The sequence below is a fragment of the Panicum hallii genome, chromosome 7 (genome assembly GCF_002211085.1).
Source record: "Panicum hallii strain FIL2 chromosome 7, PHallii_v3.1, whole genome shotgun sequence".
NCBI lineage: Eukaryota > Viridiplantae > Streptophyta > Magnoliopsida > Poales > Poaceae > Panicum > Panicum hallii.
In genome coordinates this window covers 42526852-42548508 of record NC_038048.1, presented here as the reverse complement: position 1 = coordinate 42548508, position 21657 = coordinate 42526852, and the positions used below count along the sequence as shown (strand labels likewise).

Here is a 21657-nt window from a genome sequence, read left to right as displayed (position 1 = left end):
GTCTTTAGCAACTTGCACTAAAATAGTTTCTAATAATTTAGTGAAATGCCGTAGAGGGCAGAGTAGATAAAATCAATTGCTGTAATTTCTGACTGCTAGGAGAAATCATGCTGTCTTTTTTTTTCATGTAGCTGCCTTAGCTCTAATAAAAATTAGAATGACAGGAGGGACTTGTATTTTTATTGTGGACCAATATGATTATTTGGTCCTCATACACAAACCATTTGATTACACTTTTACCATGTTAAGATGATTGGGAGTCAGAACAAATAAAGTTAGTCATAGATTGTTGTTATTAGTATAAAAGATAAAGGTTGCAGGCAAAAAAAGAATTCATAAACATGTATATGCAATTTTAAGCTACATATATCGTAATATTCTCCAGCAGTCTGTACCATATGTGTTTTAATTTCTGCAGTTTTACCTTCAAGTTTTACATTAGGTACTGCATTAGAAGATAATTTTTTGAATGTTTTTCTACATTCATTTCAGCTACAATGAACAAATATAACGCCATTATAACTACCAATATTTGTGCGCAACATTTTTCATACACACGTAGACAGATGACTTAGTATGAACTGTGCGCTTACCCGTGTATGATTGCAAAGATCCTGAACAGGAGCAGTGTACAGCAGACCTGCAGCACTTGTGAAGTAGTTGCTACTTCACAGTCTCATCTGCTCGTCTCTTGCTAATTATGGTCTTGTTTGTTGGGCGTCGTATGTACTGGCTTCTGTTTTCTATCACGCTTCAGATGATAGCGACACAGAAACATGCAAAACAGGTAGTGAGCATTTCATCGAATAGGTTCTGAGCGTCTCGGCACCGGCATCGGCATACGCGCCGCGCCGGGGCAAGCACCTGTCGCCGGCGATATTTTGAGCTGGGAGGAGATGGTGGTGTCGGGAAACAGTGGGAAGACTGCTTGAGGCGCTGTGCAGGTGCATCCGCTGCGGCCCTGCCTAGCCCGCGCGTCACGAGCTGCGGCCGCCTCGCCGCTCGGCCGCTCCGCACCAGCGCACTGTGACCGCTCCGTGCCCCTTCCTGCCTCGCTACACGCCAGCGGTTGCCCCTTGTTGCTCTAGCGGACGAAGAGCGAGGTGAATTTCCGGTACCGACCTGGTCCCCATGTGCCCTGTTCACAAATAGGCCGGAGGCGGGGGAGCTGCGCAACGAGGGGATCGCTTCTCTCATCGGGCTGGCTTCTCCCCAGGCGCCACTGGCTGCTCGGCTTTCCTGTGGGCTGTAGGCCTGCGGCAGCAAGTTCGGATGATTGCTGTAGGTAGTCGGAGCTGGGCGCTGGGCGGCCCGCGGCCATGGACTCACCGGTGGCGCCGGCGCCGGCGCCGGGAGTATTGAGGTGGCGATTCAGTCTGATGTGGCGTCGGGGCGCGGCTCAGGCGAAGCGTCGCGAATGCTCGCTGAGGACGCCGGTTCGGTGCTGGAAGGTCGGAAGGAGCGTGATAAGCTTTGAATGGCAACGGTCGGATTTTCCCCTGCTGGAGATCCAATGGTCGAGCTTTGGAGGCGACGTGGCCCAATCCCTGCTCGAGTTTCCGTCCAAATTTCGTATTAAGGAGATACCTCCAGGCCAACGGCCAACTGCATGGCTACAAGCCTACAACGCACCACGCACGCTTATTCTTCATCCGCAACACACGCATGACGCACCAAACAAGCTTGCAGATCGCAGCTTATAAAGAAACGGTTGCTGCAAGCAAGATAATCCACCCCAAGCAGCGGCATCGGCGGAGCTCCGCGCGAGCATCGCCGGCCGATCGACCCGCTGCCACCCACCCACCACCATGACGCCAGCGAGCGACCACAGCTACGAGCTCCCGCTGCGACGTAACCTCCTGCTCCTGCGCGACCTCCTCGACCTCCTCCGCTTCGTCGCCGGGGTGCTCCTCGACCGCCTCGGCGTCGTGTCGTGCCAGCGCAGCGGGGTGCAGCTTCCCCGGCAGACCTGGGGCGGAGAGCACGCCGCCGATGACGACGCGGCCGTGGAGCGCTTCCTCGACGCGACGTTGCGGGCGCCCAGCTCGCCGCCAGTGACCGCCGGCGAGACGACGCGGTCACGCGTGGCTGCGCGGTACAGGCAGCGGCGGGCGGGCGGCAACAGGCAGGGCGCGGAGGGCGGCGGCGAGGGCGCGGCCGTCTGCGCGATCTGCTTGGCGGGGCTGGAGGAAGCGGGAGCTGCGGGCCAGGCGGTCGCGGATCTGGGCGCCTGCTCACACGCGTTCCACGCCGCGTGCATAGACGCCTGGGCCGGCACCGGCGTGGCGGCGACCTGCCCGCTGTGCCGCGCGCCCATGACGCCCACGCCGTGGGAGGACTACGGGCAGAGCTTGCTCCACGCGCGCCCCGGTGACTGAGGAGGTCTGCGTCTCTGCTCCCTGTCGCAGTAATGGCCGCCTCAACACGTCGATAGATAAATATACATCTCATACGTGCCGGGACAGATGCGAGAATCTATGCCGTGCTTACCAATAGATCGTCATTAGTTTAACTCGATCTGTAGCCTTCTGAGATTTTCCCCGAGATGTCCAATGTTATCCTGTGCCCCTGCCCCTGGCAGCCATCTCAAGGGCCCAGGAGAAGTAGAGACGGCACCGGCGGTGCTGTATTTATTGTACCACTGTAGACTCAAAACTGAAGTAATTAATTTAAACTTTTGAATAAATGGAAGCAATTTTTCTTGCAAATTGTTAATTTTGCCTCAAGTTTATTAATTAAGTACCTTTCAGCACGTATAATACCACATATATTGAGTCTCACGTACCGATCAGAAGAAATATTCCGTCCTTTCCAAGTTACAGAGTTAACTTTACATTTATTAAGTATCCAAATTCAAATAAATTCATTATTAAGATATATTCATGATGAATTCAATGAAACTACTTCGAGGCTGTAAATGTTGATGATTTTTTTTATAGATTTGATCTAAACTAGAGAAGTCTGACTCAAGATAAAGTTAAAATAAATTGTACTTCGGAACATAAGAGTATGTAAATACTTGCACCTTACAGACCTACTTGGTGAAAAAGTGGGGGAAGTCACCAGTGATCAGTCATACCTCTAGATTTAAATTGGTCAGCGAACCACTTGATCCGATTGAACTTAGCGTCTGGTGCGTGGGACCAGTTGGCCACACTCTATCACATACTGCACGGTTACCCATCGTTAGCCACTCGCTGCACCTGCACTGCACTTGGTCGCTGCTCGTTGCGACCGCTACCAGAACCGGACAGAGACCGGCGATCTGACAAAACCTTGTTGTTTTTCTGCCTGCAACAAAAGGACGTGTCCAACGTCATGATGATGGCTGGACGATTTGCAAGTTTGTCCTCGCCACACCCAATCCGCCTACGTGGCTAGTAGAGTCGTCTGGCATTGCCTGACACGCGTATCCAAGCGAAGCATGCAAGTTGCATGACGTTCATGCGTGCGCGTCGCCGGGGATTTATTTATTGGGCTGGCTCGACGTAGCGGTCGGTCACCGATATTTCTCTCCCAGTGAGATGGCATATGTCGACCCAAGTGTATGAGACGGCCGGACAGTGGCATGTATCTAAACCCGTCCTTTTCTGTGTCATGAGCAAGAATTTTTAATTTCAGTACTATTCATAAATGGTAACAGTGTTTATGTTAGATTTCAACTCATGCTAATCACGCATGTATAGTTCGATGTCCACAGTGAGTTCCTTATCGCAGCTGTCATTGTACATACAATATTTAATTGCAACAATAACGGTCTTTTCTATCTTTTCACCGATCCGCAGACTTTATGAAAAATACTATCTATTTTAGTGATTGTCTGTTTAGTCGTGTCAAGATGCCGCGAGGGAGGTGGTATACTGCTGGTATCCGGGGCATGGTAGAAGAGAGCGGCACCGTTCTAAATACCCTCCTACAGTCGTACGCGCCTAACACAAGGTTACCATAACGGACGATGTCAGTATGTCACGGCGACACGGGCGCGGCACCAACCTGAACAAAAACATACCATCACACATCCACTCCACACGGCACGCCGGGAACCGGATCACGCCGAACCCGTGTTGGATGTGACGGCCTACGCATGATCGTCGGGGCCTCCGGCGGGCGATCGAAGAGTCCCGTCGCGACGGCCGCCGCCGCGAAAGCCGAAATCGCAGGCGCCCGAGCCGTGCAGTGCGACGCACCGGACGCCGTGCAGTCCGAAATCCATGAGCCGGGACGGCGACTTTCACCGCCACTGCGCTCGCGTTTCGCATGAGCCCGCCGGCCCGGTCGGTACCGCCCGCGTACGACACCGGCCGCCGCCCCTGGCAGAGCCGCTCGCGGGCGCGCCGTGCCAACCTACCGCCACGACTTCTAGAGCGACAGGCACGCCGCAACTCCCCCTGCTTGCGCGCGCCGTGCGGAGCACGGGAGGACGAGCCACTTTTTTTTTCCTTTGCTCTTTTCGGTCGCGTCGTTCCCAGGTCCCCTATATATCCGCACGGACGGACGCTGCGACCCTGTGCCAACCAGCAGACGCGTGCACCCCCGCGCCGGCGCGAGCGCACGGCCACGGTGGCCTCGTCGTCGCCTTGGCGCTACTGGTAAAGTATAGCCGCGGCGGCGCCTTTTCCTCTCCTCCTGCCGGGCGCCGCCATGACCTTCCCGCTGGTGTGCTACGGCGACGCGGTGCCGCGCCCGGTGGCCGCGCTGTTCAAGCTCCTCCACGCCGTGGCGCTGATGTTCGTGCTGATCCTCTGCTTCCTCGGCCTCTACGAGTTCCCCTACAACCCGGAGGACCACGCGCCGCTCATCAACGGCCGGCGCCGCCCGCCGCGGGACGCCCCTGCGCCGGAGGTGGTGAAGGAGCGTCCCGCCCGTCGAGTTCCTGGAGCTGAGCCTCGCGTGGCCGCCGCCGACGGTGGTGGCTTCTTCGTCGTCGCCGCCGCCGCCGGGGGAGCCGCCGACGTGCCGGGTGTGCCTGGAGGGGCTGGAGGCGACGGACGAGGTGCGGCGGCTGGGTAACTGCGCCCACGCGTTCCACACGCGGTGCATCGACCGCTGGATCGACCTGGGCGAGGTGACGTGCCCGCTGTGCCGCTCCCACCTGCTGCCGCGCCGGCGCGCCGGCCTACTCGGCAGGGCGCGGTTCGGCGGCTAGGCGTCGCTGATGGCCTGTGCTCCACGTATTACTACACGCCGGCCTGTGCTCGGCTTCCGGCGGCCGGTGCCGCTGGCGCTGAATGGGGCCGGGCCAACCGCGAACTGATTGCGATTAGGACGACTAACCACTGCACTGGTGTTCCATGGATGGGAGCCATCCAAATTGATTGGAGGTTGGCATAAAGTGTACGACGACCCGATGGAAGCCATCGTTAGCGATAGATCGGTCGCATCGGGTGCCTGCGATGGGCGGGCAACAAAGTCCTTGCATTATCATCCATACAAGTTGCACTGCTCTGGCTTCTTGGGGTGCAAATAATCTCTCCGTGCAGCTTTGGGACCTAGCGTGCAGCGTTCATCAGCCTCCCCGTGGAACGTGTGGTTAACCATACTTTACTAATTGCACATACTGGATATGGATGTACCGCCAAAATGTAGAGTTAATATATTAAACTACTGCTTATGATTCCACATGTGTGCTTGGGATTTTGACACTTTGTCCAGTGTGACACTCTGATATGGTATTCTTTGGTTGCTAAGACATGCCTTTAACCTATTTTTGTTACTACACCCATAATTGGCAATTACTTAGTGACTAGCAATTCAGAGAAAGAATGAAGTGCCAAAACAGAATTACAAGTTTTACACATTATTTATCATTTTTTCATGGTCTATCCCATGTTATTAGGTCTCACTAGTTTACCTATACGACAGGTCCGATTAGCACCGGACGCTAATAATTTGCTTTTAGAAAGGACGCCATTAGTTTAGGGTTCAGATTTTGGTGATGAGTGTGATGGTGAAGACATTGTAGACTGCAAGTATATATGTAAGACATCGTAGTTTACCTATACGACAGGTCCGATTTAGAAAGGAGCTGTGGAAGAGATGTTACGTCCATGGCGGTGGCAACAGTGGAGGAGGAGGAGGAAAACATAGAGGACGGCCGGCAAGAGGATGATGCAACTGGGCTGGTAGTGGTAGCTTGTTCTCTATTTTTTCTTTTTCGAAATGGTTCTCATGTGAGAACTGAGGTGCTCTAGCAATTTTTTAATACCTCCTGCTTTCCTCAACAATTATTAATTTATTCTAATATTTCACCCTAATTCTTTCTAAATTAGTTATATTGTGATTATATTATTGGAAAACTATAAAAGGAACTTCCCTAATAACCCCAAGAACGGTGGTATTGGAACAACGCAATAATATTTTATTGTAAAATATTTATTGGGGGACTATTGGAGATGCTCAACAACTGCTTTACGACTAAAGACTTTTGTTATTGTTAGAGCTTTTCTACAGTACTTCAATAAGTGCTGCTAAATGGCACGAGTTGTTGTAACATGAGAAATACCATATTTTGCTTGTAACAAAAAAAAAGAACCAGCACATTCTGCTTAATCCCATACGTCGCGCTCAAATCATGGTGCCCAACTGCTCATAAATTAGAGGGACCAAGATCCAGAGGTGGCCCGGAAAAGAAATCGCACGCAACCACATCTTACACATGCAGGGTATAAATCTTCCACTGACGGATCACGCCTTAATGTTGGGTTGGGTACCTGATCGATCTAATAACAATGCAAAAGAAATAAAGTGGGGGAGGCTATGCACGTCCCCCTCTTCCGGTCTCGTTTGGTTGCAGGTCACATTCTCATCTGCACCTCGTCGCGGTACGCGTTTCACACATCTGAAAATTGTGCAGCGTGCGTGCACGGAATAGCAGTTGGAAACTGGGAAGAGGTCGTACATATGCATGCAATTCCGTGGACTAGTACTTGGAGCGCGTGGCCCGGTGTGGACTGCAGATTGCATCAGAGACCAGATTTCTTCAGTTATTTCAGGATGGCAGATTGATCTACATGTGCTTGAGCAGCAGGTCATGCTGTGCTAACAGCAAGCCTAACTACCCATCCCTCTGGTCAGCTTCTATTTCGCATCGCATGCAATACGTGTGCACCTGGACCTGACTATTGGTTGCAGGCTAGCTAGGCAAATAAAGCAATCGATTATGATCAGGTGGCTCAAAAATTCGTTCACACCACAGATTTTGCAAGGAATTAGCCAATCCCAATATATGGATCATGATTTTGTTTCAAAAAAATATATATATGGATCATGATGAGTGATCCTCTAACACTTCATTGTCGTATTGAAGGGGGTCGACTTTCCAGCAACGCTTGCTCATAATTGCCTTAAGTTGGTACCTGTGGAACTGAGTAAGCCATCTAGCCTTCAGCTCAACTGATGATAAATCACCTGAACGACGGTGGATGATGGAAAGATTCACAATATATCAGACTACCCAGGATTAGGTTGACATTCGACGTCAGCTTTAGTTGTTGGTTCTTACAGTGCAAGATTCAGTTTCAATCTCGAATTTAAACATAGATCGAGTTCGCAACAAACATATTTCAATAATATTTAATTTGGTCCATACCCTTCAGTTCAGGTTGGCTCAAGCATGCCTTTCCTAGCTGTTCAATCCACAGTTGGCCGGCTGCGATGAAGGCACACTATGAACAGAGGGAGTACTATCCCTTTAACTGGCCTTCGACTCAAGTAGTGTTGATTCTAATCCAAGAATCAAGGACAAGCAGAAGGCTACCTAGCACTGTTTTCTGAAACTATTGCAGGGAGCCATCATATAATTGGTAGAGAGTACAGTGCCTGCATGCTTACAGCTAGGGCCTACATACCATCAGCTAAAGCCGGCATGCAACAAATAATAGTAGTGATACGTCTCATCGATCGCTTGCCATACGCGTTCATACGTACGTCATAATAATTATTTGCTTCCGTAGATCGAGAGCAGCTCAAAGGGCCCAGCCGAGCATGAAGTGGCCGTTCTGCTCCCCTCCTTCAGTAGTGCTGCTTCTTGGCATGGCTGCTGCCTGATCAGGGGCAACGAACTGGTGATACCTGTAGCATGCAAAGATCATAGGAGTTCGATTAGTTAGTGCACGCCCGTGCTTTCAGATTCATTATGTATTAATCATGATGGTTCTGGCTTTATAGGCTAGCCGTACCCGATTTGCAGAGTGGGCTCACAGTCCATAGCAGCTACTGGTGGTTGAGCATTGGGGGCGGGGAGTGCACCGCCATCGGAACCCACGGCAGCGTCAGGTGCCCAGGAGGTTTGGACGACGGCCCTGTAGTTGCTGCAACCTTCCGCTTCAAGCTGGAAGTATTATTGGGAGATATAGTAAGATTTCAATAAGCCAGCGCATCCATAGGTTTTGATATGTTGTGGACGAATTGACAAGGGTATACATCTGTTGCTAGGACAGTTACTAGCTAACAAGCAGACCTTGTTTTTCAGTTGCTTGTTAAGCTCGCCAAGTTGGCGCTCCTGCATGCAGTTCAAAATGGACGTAAGGTGAGGAATCATGTGAACCTTTTTGTTAAAGAAATTCCCTCAATCAACTGATACTATAAAATAGAAATTCTAGTAGATGCAATCTGTAGAGTTGCAAAGACGTACTTCAGCAAACTAGGTCCTGAATTATGGTGCTGTAAAAGTGCAAGTAATGATCTGATAACGCATGTGCGATTGGTACAACCATTATTCTAGTGACATTTGTAAACTATGCTAGCAATTAGCATGCAGAGTACAACTACTTGAAATTAAAACAGCCGCGCCAATCTGGCAATCTGCAGCTATATATGCCAATTATTTTCATAGAGTGATTTGTGAACTGAAGGGAAAATAATGTTCTGATAGAACAAAATTCCTCCTTTCTAGCATCACTCATGCATAAACACAGTACATACAAAATTGTAACAAATACATGATGCAAAACAATCCATCTTGTGTACTTTATTCGAGATTGAAAAATATATATTCAAATTATGTTCTGTTATTAAAAAATGATGATGTAATTGTCATTTTAAATACAAAGCAATATATTGATTTACTGAATATGACTGCCAGCATGATTAGAGGAGGCTGGATTGATCATTGACATACCTTTCTGCGAAGCTCATCCACCTGTTCCATCATCATTTGAGTCTGAAACAAACATAGCTGATATTCAGGTACAATGCTTAAGGATGCATTAGTTACTATATATTTTAGTACAATCCTTGTACTTGTAATATTAATATTTAACTAATTAAACCCTCCTTTGTTGTCAATTCACGCACTATTATGCAGTAGGTTAACAATATTGTGTCCTCGTGACAAGTTAGAGTATGAATATACATGGTGAACCTTCCGCTGTCGAGCCTGTGACAGTGCATATTCAAGTTGTTTTTCCAGTTGCTGCAGCTCCTTTATGCTCAGTGGCCCAAGGTCCTCACCAAGCATGTGCCTTTGAAACAAACACTGATATGTGAGTGTATACTTGCAATGGTAAGTAATTTGACACAGTCAGGCATAATTAGGGAATGGGGAATACAACCATTTATTTCTATTTTTCGTTTCAGAAACTTGTCTCTGAATATGTATAGCAATGGTCATATAATTAATCATGTTTATGTTTGGATAAAAAAAGCTGGAGTGAAGTAATATTTATACCTTTGAGAACGTTGGAGGGATTCAAGCTTAGCCTTGAGTCTTGACATTTCTTGGTACCAACTCTGATGTTCAAGTGAAAATATATTAGCTAGAGAGATGGTAATATGATCATGAAACAACAAATCAGCTATTCTCACATTGATATAGGCAGCAGAATGATCATCAATGCAATGTAATACTTGTGCATTTTGACCTATCAGATTAAATATAATATAATTGACCTCACTCACTGCTACAAATATGCAAATAAATCTTCGTATATAGAAATGCCTGGCTAGTCCCTTAAATTTACTACTCTCTCCAGTGATTTTATCAGAAGTCCATATAATTTGAAGGGTGCATTTATTATAGAATAAATCATTGTTCTAGTAGGGTGGGTGGGGGGATAAGAGATGGATCAGGAGTTATTTGAGCAAACAATCAGATCCCAGATTTTGTCTATGATTTAGACTTTTACTAATTAAATTATTGGCCATGCCTTGACACATATTGTTTAGGAAAATTGTTATAAAAAATACATCATTTAAACATAATCATTGTTAGTATTGTATGGAAGGCAATTGCGGTATTTTTGAATGTCCAGAAAATAAATGTTGCCACTTTTTAAGCAAATACAAACTATATCATGTCATATTAACAAGAACAATAAGATCTTTAAGAAATACAAGAGCCATCACATCTATCAGAGTCTGATCTCAAGAATTGAAACTACATGGGCAATATTGCAAATCTAAAAAGTTGGACAGAGGTTATCAGGCATGCAGCTAACAGTACCTGAGGTTCACCACCAAAATCATTGTTGGAACCTTGAGCATTGTAACAACAATTATGATACTTTTCCAAAGTCTTGTTTACTCTGCAGAAACAACTTATACAGAATTGAATATAAATAGATTATATGTAAAAAAGGCATATACTTGGTAAAAAATAAAAAATGCATATACCTGATAGATGCTCCCTCCATTATTAGATATATATACGACATTTAGTACAAGCTAATTAGTTCAGTAATTATCTTGTACTAAATGTCATATATTTAAATATGGAGGGAGTACTTGAAAATTAAAGGCTTGTGCATGCAGTGATCAAGGAAAAGCTACCCACTGACAATATCATCAAGTGGTACTTTCTTTATCACCAGTATATTTCATCCCGAATTTTTCTTTTAAGATGTATAGCCATTTAATAATGCTCAATTCTCAGTATTAACTAGATAAACCCAGTATGTGTTCCATAATTAAAACCGTACATATAGTTGTATGGTGGAATCGCAATGTGTGTCTAAATCATACAATTTAAAGTAAAAAATTAATGGGAGAGAATTAGGCACTAAGAAAGAGTGAAGTATATATGTCTTTTATGTACCACTGGTTAATGCATCGTGGGGTGTATTGACAAAAAAAAACTAATTAAAGAGTTGCCCCTTAGAACACAAGAGCTTTGTCTAGTCATTTTGAGAGAAATTTATTTGTGCGTTAATATTAATGAACTAAATGATTATTACCTCTTGACATGAAATAAAGTTTCTGGTGTTAAACATGGTACAGAGTAAACTGATGGTGCCAATCAAATGCTTCTTTAGAACAAAACCCTATATATTTTAGTTTGAGGAAATGAAATTACAAACTAAGAGCGTGATGGAAGGAAAAACGAAAAAGTTATACAAAGTGCTGATGAAATATATTAACCCTCGGACCTCAACACTTGGTACTACTGGAACATCAAGTAAGTACGTAGTATATTATTGTCCTTTGAACTGATGAGACCTCTAGTAATTTTTTAAAAATAAGACCGTACGATTAAGGAACATTCATACACAACAAAGAGGAGAAATGAAACAACAAAGCAAACGAAAAAAATGTCAGAAGAATCAAATATGGTTAATTTTATTACATGAAAGAAATGCAAAATGGTGTACTAGAAAACGAAAGTATAAATTCGGTGGGCATCGTCAAAGCAACATCCGCAAGCAAGAATTACATGAGAACTACTGCATCAGCCGGATCTGAATGGAAAACTCACTCGTGTCCCCCTTCAAGCCCATACTGCCACACAAAAACTTGCACTCTATATGTATGTCCGGCTTATATTCTCCTAGCTACCAGACACACGCAGACACGTCTGAACCCCAAAAACAAAGATCAAAAGAGTGCTACTACTGTCCAATTTCCCGGAGAAGAAGGAAGAAAGGGGACACACATAAAGGTTGGGGCATGAAAATTTTGGAGAATATTCCCCAGCAAGCATATGTATAGCTAAGGTCTCCATCCATGTACACACACCCACTCGGGAGCTAGGACACCTAAGCCTAGAGTTCGCTGCAGAGAAAAATAGATATCACGATGCAGCCGATCCAGGTAGCTAGATATGCGGAATATGGAAATTGTTGCCAAAATCAGGAAAGAAGACGAGATTTAAAATCTGTGAGGTAGAACGGAAAGAAACAAAAGGCAAGGCTGAGGACCCAAGAAATTCAACGAAAGCACGCTGTGGAAGCAGATCTGCAAGAATTGCATATGATCAGGAGATGGGAGATGGATATACCCTGCGCTGCCGAACTCGTAGAGTTTGCCGCGGCTGGAGAAGACGATGAGCGCCACCTCGGCGTCGCAGAGCACGGAGAGCTCGTAGGCCTTCTTGAGGAGGCCGTTGCGGCGCTTGGAGAAGGTCACCTGGCGGTTGATCTTGTTCTCGATCCGCTTCAGCTCCACCCTGCCCCTCCCCATCTCGCTGGCCTCCTCCTCCTGTCTCCACTCTCAAGAGCCCCGGCCCAGCAGCACACAAGGCCACCCAAACTGGTCTACCTCCGGCTACCTTAACCTCGCAGGCGAGCGAGAGCTACCCACCCTCCCTTTTGCTTTTCAGCAATGACGCTAGCTGCCCCTAGCAACAATATAACGAGCTGGCTTGCTGCTGAGAGAGAGGAATCAGTTTGCCGGAAATGTTAGTGGAGAGTGGAGACAGTGCAAGGGCCTACTCCGGAGTAGCTGGTGGTATAGTATAGCCGGTACTGTTCTGGCGTTTAATTGGCTGCTGGTTTCCTGCGTCTTTTGGTCCGTCATCTCCTCCTCCAGCTGCCAGCAGAGCCAGCTGCTTTATGGCCGGGGTTGGGTAACTTGGGACGAGCCATGGGCAGTTACTACGAGTTTGCCCTAACTGGGAAGCTCTCGAGCCCAAACGGGGCCGGTCCAACGCCACGCCTCAGCTTGCTGCTGCAGCCAAATGCGCAACCACCACAGATGGCCAGATCCGGGCAAGTCAGATCACATGCCTGTCATAAAAATCCATCGACGCGCGTACACGAACGTATGCGGATCGGAGTGGATACACTTGCAGTGCCGCTGGCCCATTGCACACGCGTATAGGTCGTATACGCGTCCTAGAACTAACCCGAATAATCCTGCCCTAAAAAAAATGACTCTATATATACTGGCCACCTGCTGGTCATGCATGCAGATGCAGGCAGGCGGTTAGCTAGCTAGTGCTACCTTCAGGTAGAGCGGCCAACGCAAGGAATAAAGACTTTGTGCAGCCGGAACCCGAGGGTTTCCGGTTTTGCTGCTGCTCGCCATTGATTGATTCCTTACGTTTTGGAAGCGCTCGTATTGAATGGCAAGTGTAGGAAGAAGTGAGAGGAGTGCAGCAAGCACATGTTTCGCGGGATTTGACCGGCCGGTGTAGTGTCGCTTCGTGCGTTCCGTGTAGCTAGGCAGCATCGTCGTACCGGCGGGTCAGGGGCAGATCGAGTCGAAGAGATATCAACGTCTTGTTAGTGCCTCGGCGGTGTTGGCGGCATCGATCTCTGCTAGCACAAACCATATTGGGGGGGATGAAATTGCCAATGTGCTAGTGAAACCCTAATACCGGAGCACATATTGTTGCATAACTAGATTTCGGTATAACATTGCTAAGCTAGTTTAGTTTTACCCAATGACAAATGACAACTACATGTCTACATCATATGGTGCTCTTCTGCAGTCCTGCGCATGATCTTTACGTTACACGTGAAGTGTGATAATGGAGAATTAGTTGGAGATGCATGCCTGCAGTGGTATAGCCGTATAGCTACAGCTAGCTCTCCTCGATGAACCCTTTCTGCAGGAGGGCAGAACCATGCCAAGAGCAGGGGTCAAATCCCCCATTTCCAGGAGGCGATCTACTGCTTACCTCTCCACCGCCATGATGCTCATGCATTCTTGGTACGGCACAGTGTAAATGTCAGCGGCTATGGCTAGCTACCTAGCTTGCCGCTGCATCCTACGACTGTGATCGCTTGCTCGAGCTACATCTTTCACTTGCTGCGATCGCTAGCTCTTGCATGGTTCTGTAGTGGTGGTAGAGCGGTGTAGGCGCGCACAGCTTTTTTTGCTGCTAGCTAGGCTCATCGATAATGCACATCCGTCCAGTCCCATGAAACCGGGAACAGGGCAGCAACCATGTAAATTCTGCCCCTTTGTCTTTTTCATGTTTGATTCCATGCATATACCAGTCCTCTTTGGGTTTTTTTTCCTGCATTCTGAAACGCCCACTTGAACAGGCCTTTCTAGGTTCGCTTGAACCCATGCAAAGTTTGTTCTGAAATCTACATACCAAAACTTGCCCGTTAGATCCTGCAACGTATTCCACATGTGCAAAAATTAATCTAGCTAACCTGCAGCCTGTAGATGTTAGTTTAATTTGCATAAGTAAATATCATAAAATATTTTTTATTTTTTTAAATAGAATCCGACAGGTTAACCGGAAAACTGAGCATTCGTCCAGCGCGTTAATGCGTTAGTACCTTACGCATTTTCATTCGGTACCAACATATGCAATTAGTACCGCGTAGAAATTTCCGGTTCTTCAAGGCCATCTAGTACCGGTCAATAAGACCAACCAGTACTAAATGTCGCCTGGTACTAAAATGCGACATTTAGTAGCGGGCCATGACACCATTTAGAACCGGACAGTGTCATGGCCTGGTACTAAATGTTCCTCCACGGGTTACTTAAAAAAGAAAGATCTCCTATCTAGTCACATGTGATGCGTAGGTGGAATGGTAAGGAAGATTCGCGTGAGGCTTGAGGTCGTGAGTTTGAATCCCACGAACCGCGCACGCGCATATTTCGTGTGACTTGTGATGCGCATGTGCAGGGGCCTCCTGGGGGTTCATCAATTCTTTTTCTTTATTTTTTAGGCGCAAAGGCATTTAGTACCAGATATTTTGGCCAATACTAAATGACATCTCATTTAGTATCGAGCAATTAGTACCGGTCGAGCGCCCGGTACTAAACAGGGTTCTCGACTGCTACATTTGCTCAATCCTCTAGCTGTGTTAGCTGCTGGTCAATGTATTGATAGAGTAAAATATTTTTCATGATGAATACACTATAGCACATATCTTGCATTTTTTATCCACCTACGTACGCAGGATTGCAGGCTCATAAGGTAAAAATAAAGTTTCAACAGTAGATCGTAATCCTCAAGTGAAGCTTTAAATGAAAGGAATATTACCGGGCTACCCTTCTATCTAGGAAGTCATGTTGACATGACTAACCAATTCTTTTCCAAGGCGAGGACCATTGCTGACGTAAGGATATTCAAGAAATTATATGCGTGCCGTGCAGGTTGGTGATTGAGGAACATAGGAAGTTTGCGATCTGGTCATCAGGCTAAGTAAAGAAGGCCAGCAAGCAAGCCTTCTAGCTACATAGTGGGTTTGGAGGGTGTTGACAGCACTACACTGTTGGATGGTACAATAGTGCCCTTGAGTGTGGCAGATGTGCTGTCGAGCACTGTTAGGGTTTGGCGCATCCATCGGTTCTTTTGCAGTCATATCTGAACTTTCAGCTCGAAAAGTAGAGCCATCCACATACTATCTATAGTACAACTTGTCATTGATCACTCGCTCCTCGGAGATATTTTGCCCTTTAATTTTCCATTGGCAACCGAGCTTAACGGCAAGCTTCGGCAAGACTGCACGAGTGCAACTCCTGAAGTCCTTTGCTAGAAGTTTGTGATCTAGCTTGGATTATCTAGGCGAGTAGGCCGGCTCAACTGTGCTCAAGGACGACGTCCCATGGAAAAAAAAAAAGGTTGACCAGTGTTGTCGAAGCTAGCAAGATATAGTGTGAAATTGAAAAAAAAAAACAGATAAAAGCATGTTGGCTCATGATACAGCTTGACTGGTGGTCGATCAATCCTTCCGTGTGGTTGTGTGATTCCGGGCTTGCTCTTAATTCCAAATTTCTGCATGCTCTTAAAACAAGTTAATTCTAGTGTAGAATTCTTAAAAAAAAAGGTATCCTACTCCACTGAAGCTGAAGAACACCCTCTTACACATCCCTCCTATAATCAACTCATCTCCTGGGGGTCTCATACATTGATCATGATTTGTTGCCCTTATTCCGATATATCCGGCACAAGAAACAACTCCTGATAAGCTCGCGGCTGATCACAAGAAACAGCGCCGGGACGCACGGCGCGCCACGGCCACGCCGAGACGTCCTTCTCCGATGCATTGCTCCGGGCAGGGCCTTCTTCCTCGGGCCCGACCACAGTGCCCATGCATACAAGTATGAAGTACTACTGCTAGTATGCAGCAGCAAGACCAGTACACCACCACCATGTGACGGGACTTGGCTGCAGCAGGGAAGCTATACGCAAGTCCTGTGCTTGTACTGCCACTGCAGTCTGCATTCACCTGTTACAAACAGCGCTGACGACGCTCGTGCGAGCAGATCGATCGATCGTGGAACTCAACGGCAGCCGCCGCCACAAGCGGATCGTGCTCGGCCTCGGTTCATGACGATCGAGCAGAAATGCAGAATTGCTAGCTGATCAGGCTTAACTTGCAGATTAGCGCACGCGTCCATGCATGGACGGTGCATATGGATGCCCGCCGGGAATTCGGGCATACAGTCCCTGTCGCCGTCGACGTTCGACGAGATGCCTGCACCCCGCGCGCAGTGATGGCCGGCCGTAGAGCTAGGCCATAGTACGATGAACCCTGGTGGCGATCGAGGTGCCAGCAGCTCGTAATCCCTGTCGCGATCTTGGGGAGGAAAACGCCAATGCGAGCAGCTGCGGCAAAAGCCTGCGCTCCGCCGAGATTCTGGGGCAAAGTAGAACTCGAACCGGAGAGGCGCGTGACGTCACATCCGCAGGCGGAGGGGACGATCGATCTTGTGCTGGGCTGGAAGGCATCCTCGTACGTGTCAGGACTCAGAAAGCAATGCTATATACGCTGCGGCCTGCGGGCGTGCTAGTGCGCTAATGCAGCTGCCTGGTGGCATCAATGCCGTCCATGCAGCGATCGATGTACAGAATCATAGTCCTTGCTGCCACAAACTCTTAGCTTTGTTCCGTCAGTCTAAGGCAAAGGCCGCGTCCTGGAATTCCTTTCTATCAGCCATACATACAAGCACCGGCGGTCAAAAGGCCTCCGCCTGCCAAATAAATCTGGATTTGAGACTTCAGAGTCGTACTTGACTTAATAAGAGCTGAAAGTATTGCCCACATCGTCTCTGAAGAGCACACAGAAGTCGTACCATTTTAGCATTTTTTTTCCTAGGAGATCTTTTTTTAGGGTGGGGAATTTCTTTTAGCACTCGGACCAATTTGACAGTTTCCTTTGAAGCCGGAAGGGCTTGGCCCGTGGGGGGCATGTAGCAGGCTGGATAAGGGCGAGCGGAGTATTGGGCTGAATTCTGTGGTGGCCCAAGCGGTATATGGACTAACCTTGTGTCCCGAATGAATAATCAGGCCCGCTTGATGACATCTTTTTCCTATATTTAGACCAGCTGTCCAGCCCAGTGGAGCGCTTTGCAATTTCCGTTGCCTTGTGTTACACACACAATTCACATCTGAAACAAATTAAAAATACAAAAGGAGGTTCGACTTCAGCACAGTGACGATTAACAGCAAACTGTAGAAAGTGAAGCAAGTTTTCTGCAACCTTCTTCTTGAGTGCATAAATCGAGTCGACGCCGTCCCTCTTAAAAAAAGGTAGTACTAGTTGCAACTTGCAAAACCAAATGAGAGAGACATGACTTGATTGCAAATATGAATATATGATGGATGGTCTGCTAAAAGGGACTCGGAAAACCTTGACCAACAAAATCTTGTGCTTACTGCTGAGACCAGTTACCTCAGTTGTTACAGACTAGTGGTAGAGAATTATTCCGTTCGAGACGACGGATCGATGCGCCTGATCCAAGCAAAGATTCCACGCAGGAGGAGAGCATCTTACCCACGCGTTGATGCCTGACGGCCGTTGTAGCGCTGCTGTTCTGAAGCAATGCGCGTTTGGGCCCTCAATAATAGCGCCCAATGGATCGGGGAGACAATTCGTGGGCAAGCCTAATGCTGCCGCGAGCACGCCGATGCCCGCGCAATCATTCCATCCAGATCAAACCCCGCGGCAGAGGAGGGTCGCTGCCTCCGTCCATCCAGTGAGCACACACAGTCCCAATCATTCCGCCAAGTCACTGAAAACTGACAGGAAACCTGTATGTCTGCTGTAGATTCAGATTCAGAGCAAAGGCGCTGTGAAGTAGCATGACTGACAAGAAGCAAACTAATCTACCGAGTGCCTTTTTTTAGAGAAGAAGTTGATTAGTCTATCGGTCTATCCAAGTGGACATAGTCGAGCGAGATTGGTGAAACGGAGCTGTAGGGGGCAACGTTCTATGACTAGTTTCAGTTATCTTTGCACTTGGTAAGTTGGTATAGTTGTCTGAACTCTGAAGCATGTGGTACTGTACTGTCAGGCTCCTGAATTCTGAGAACCGTAGGTACGTCCTGCATAAATGCATCGCGGCATCAGGCAACGGAAAAACTCACGAAAAAACATTGCATTGAGTATGCAATCCGCTTGAGATCCCCACCCTACTCCCCCCCGGCCCTCCTGCTGAAAGAAGAAAGATTTGAATGCCCTGAAGTCTGATTGTCTGAACGAAGAATCTGATGTTCCTTTCATGTTTCAGGGGCATACCCTGTTGCAGAGCTGCTAGTAGCTTCCATGGATCGAACGTTCCATTGCAGGAACAGGAGCCGCTTCACCTATAAAAGACATCTAAAAAGAGGCCTCCTTTTGACAATTCACCTGCTGCCAGAGCTCGACAGACATGATTGTAGAGCCCGACTGATGAAGAACCTTCGTCCCCAATCCATGTCTCGCAAGTGGCGAGCTTTACTGCCCCCCTCGCCACCGGGGCTAATGAACAGCTCTACGACGCCCCTAATCCCGTCCTGCCCCTACGTACACTTGCGCCCGGTAATAAATCGCACCATCCTGCCATCATCGCTCCCTCCCGTACACTTGCTCATAAATTTAATCTCCTATTAACCCAGATCGAACCTAACCATGCTGGATGCCGCAGCTCCATGCTTCACTCACAAGTCACAAGAATAACAGTGAGCCTTCAGCTGATGCTATGCCATTAGAAAGAAGCTTTTCCCGTTGCCATCATGCTCACTTTCACTCGCCCAACTAAAATGTCCCCATGCTGTCCCTGTCTTACGCTACCGCTCCTATTTCCAGCTGCCATGACGACAAGTGTTTTGCGCCGCGAAGCTTTTCTCCTCCTGCTCCTGCTGCAGCTCCTCGCGGCGACCGTTGCGCTTGCGGTTCCGCAGCAGCAGGAGCTGCAGCTGCAGGACACCGTCCTGCTCGACGACGTCGTGCAGGAGGCCGCGGAGGAGTGGTACCACGGGAGGCACCGGAGGACGGGCGTCGCGTACCCGCTCGCCCTCCCGGGGAGCCTGTCGGGCGTCGAGGCCACCGTGGTGCGGTTCCGCGCCGGCAGCCTCCGGAGGTACGGCGTCCGCCGGTTTGGGGAGTTCACCGTGCCGCCGGGCCTCGCCGTGCGCGGCCGCGCCGCGCACCTGATCGCGGTGCGCGTCAACCTGGGGAACCTCTCGTCCGTCTACGACGAGTACGCGGTGGGCGCCGGGTACCGCCTCGCGTCGCCGGTGCTCGGGCTCATGTTCTACGGCCTGGCGCGGCGCAACGGCACGGCGGCGCTGGAGATCGACCTGACGGGCGCCGCCATCCGCGTCAACTTCTCAGTGGCCGTGCCCGCGCTCCAGCCGGGGGCCGCGGCGCTCTGCATGGCCGTGGGGCTCAACGGCAGCATCACCGTGACGGACGTGGAGGAGGGGACCAACATCTGCCACGCGTCGGACCAGGGCCACTTCGCGCTCGTCGTCGGGGGAGTCAGCGACGGCGGCGGCGGCGGGGAGGCGGACATCGGGGAGGTGAGCAAGTGGAAGCTGGCGCTGTTCGGCGCGGCGCTGGGCGCAGGCGGCACCGTGCTGCTGGGGATGGTCGCCGTGGCCGTGGTGAGCATCCAGCGGCGAAAGTCGGAGGTGGCGGAGATGGAGCAGCGCGCGTACGAGGAGGAGGCGCTGCGCGTGTCCATGGTCGGCCACGTGCGCGCGCCGTCGGCGGCCGGATCGCGCACCACGCCGGACGAGCTGGAGACCGAGTACTGCGCCACATTGTGACACGGTGCAGGCTAGAACTTGGAAGTAAAAGAATTGCATGTAGTTTAAAATTTCCTTTTGTTTAGTAACTTTGATCGACATTCTTTATGTAAAATTTTCAGTGGTAATACCTTGATGAAGGAGGTAAACTCGGGGTACTAGTTTGTACTTAGTTGTACTTACACAGTCTTAAGTTATTGTAGTTCCTGTGTCCTGTAAGTATCAACACTGTAATTCCCTGTGTCTTTCTGTTAACGACATGCTTGTCCATTCTTTCATGGATCACCTATTCCCATCAGAGGTTTAACATGATGGACACCTGGTCCAAACGCCTTTTAAGCAGCTGTGCTTGTTTTTTTCAATCTCAAATGAATTTGAATCGCTCGATTAATTCCACTGCGTTCCGATAGTAGTCCAACGCTAGTTAAAATTGATCCAAAAGAAAATATTGGGCTGAACATTTGTTCAGACCCATTGGGCCGTGAATCTGTATGGCCTGGGCTGTCCGTCTTTTTACATTTTGGCCCTTTTTGCAGGCGAAATATTCTCACGTTTTGACAGGCCACGCGCCATAACCTATAGCGCCAAGATAACACATCTCGACGCCGTAAGATATAGCGCGAAGGTGAAGCGCCGACGTGGCAGGGAGCTTGGCGCCATAGGCCATGGCGCTCCGAGCTCGGCGCCATGGCCTATGGCCCCGAGCCTGCTTTCAAAATTTCCACCCCCCTTTCTCCTGCCAGGCGCAATGCTGAGGCGGCGGTGGCGGCGCCGGTGCGGGTGCATCCTCCCCGCCGAGGGCGGCCAAGGGCTCCGCGACGAGCAGAGCGGGGGCGTGGGAGCCGAGCCCCGGCCCCAAGGCCCGCGCGGGGGGCGTAGTCGGCGGCAGCACCGATAAGCGGAAGCGGCGGCGGTGCCAGTGAGCGAAGCCGGCGGGGGCGCCGGTGAGCGGAAGCGGCGGCGGCGGCAACAACAACAGTGAGGAGGCGGGCGCCGATGAGGGGAAGCTGCGTCGGCGGCGCCAGAGATCCGAGAGAGAGGACGGAGGCAAGAGAGAGAACTGAGAGAGACGGCGGAAGGGAGCAAGAGAGATAGCGCAGAAAGAAGAAGGAACTGTGAACCCCACATGGCAGGGAGCTCGGCGCCACGGATCTTGGCGCCGAGCTCTCTGCCACGTCAGCATCCCGGAGTTGCAACCTCTACACCATGACTCACGGTGCCGAGACGTGTTACCTCGGCACGGTGAGTCATGGCACCGGTCCCTGGAGTCCAAAATCGAAAATAATTCCTCTGAATGTCCAAACGTGAATTTTATTAGAAAAAGATCAAAATGCAAAAAGTACGGTCTGGCCTGCTATAACCAATGCAAAGGCACAAACGGAGGCCCACATTGAGTTTTCTTTTCTCTCTTCCTATTTTGCCGGCGATATTGCCACGTCCTCAGTTTAATGGGATTCAATTCCTCTAGAGAAACGGCTTTCTATTTTATTTACAACAGAAATCATTAGTTAGGAAACAAAACG

At 49.0% G+C, this 21657-nt stretch overlaps 3 protein-coding genes and 1 pseudogene across 3 annotated transcripts; 3 read left to right on the top strand and 1 right to left on the bottom strand.

Annotated features, from left to right (window-relative positions):
• Nucleotides 1-1557: 1557 nt before the first annotated feature.
• Nucleotides 1558-2685, top strand: LOC112901078 (probable E3 ubiquitin-protein ligase ATL44). The gene has a single exon (XM_025969911.1). It carries the CDS (start codon nucleotides 1809-1811, stop codon nucleotides 2376-2378), a length of 570 nt encoding a protein of 189 aa, XP_025825696.1. The 5' UTR covers nucleotides 1558-1808; the 3' UTR covers nucleotides 2379-2685.
• Nucleotides 2686-4521: 1836 nt separating this feature from the next.
• On the top strand, nucleotides 4522-5621 carry LOC112900385 (annotated as a pseudogene).
• Nucleotides 5622-7639: 2018 nt separating this feature from the next.
• Nucleotides 7640-12393, bottom strand: LOC112899779 (MADS-box transcription factor 17-like). The gene is made up of 8 exons (XM_025968384.1): nucleotides 12212-12393; nucleotides 10442-10523; nucleotides 9668-9729; nucleotides 9362-9461; nucleotides 9119-9160; nucleotides 8459-8500; nucleotides 8178-8329; nucleotides 7640-8070 (listed from the first exon to the last, which is right to left on the bottom strand). Exons 1-8 carry the CDS (start codon nucleotides 12391-12393, stop codon nucleotides 7965-7967), a joined length of 768 nt encoding a protein of 255 aa, XP_025824169.1. The 3' UTR covers nucleotides 7640-7964.
• A 6802-nt stretch (nucleotides 12394-19195) lies between these two features.
• Nucleotides 19196-20389, top strand: LOC112900814. Its single transcript, XM_025969609.1, has one exon. The coding sequence runs from the start codon at nucleotides 19196-19198 to the stop codon at nucleotides 20153-20155; it is 960 nt and encodes a 319-aa protein (XP_025825394.1). The 3' UTR covers nucleotides 20156-20389.
• The last annotated feature ends 1268 nt before the right edge of the window (nucleotides 20390-21657 follow it).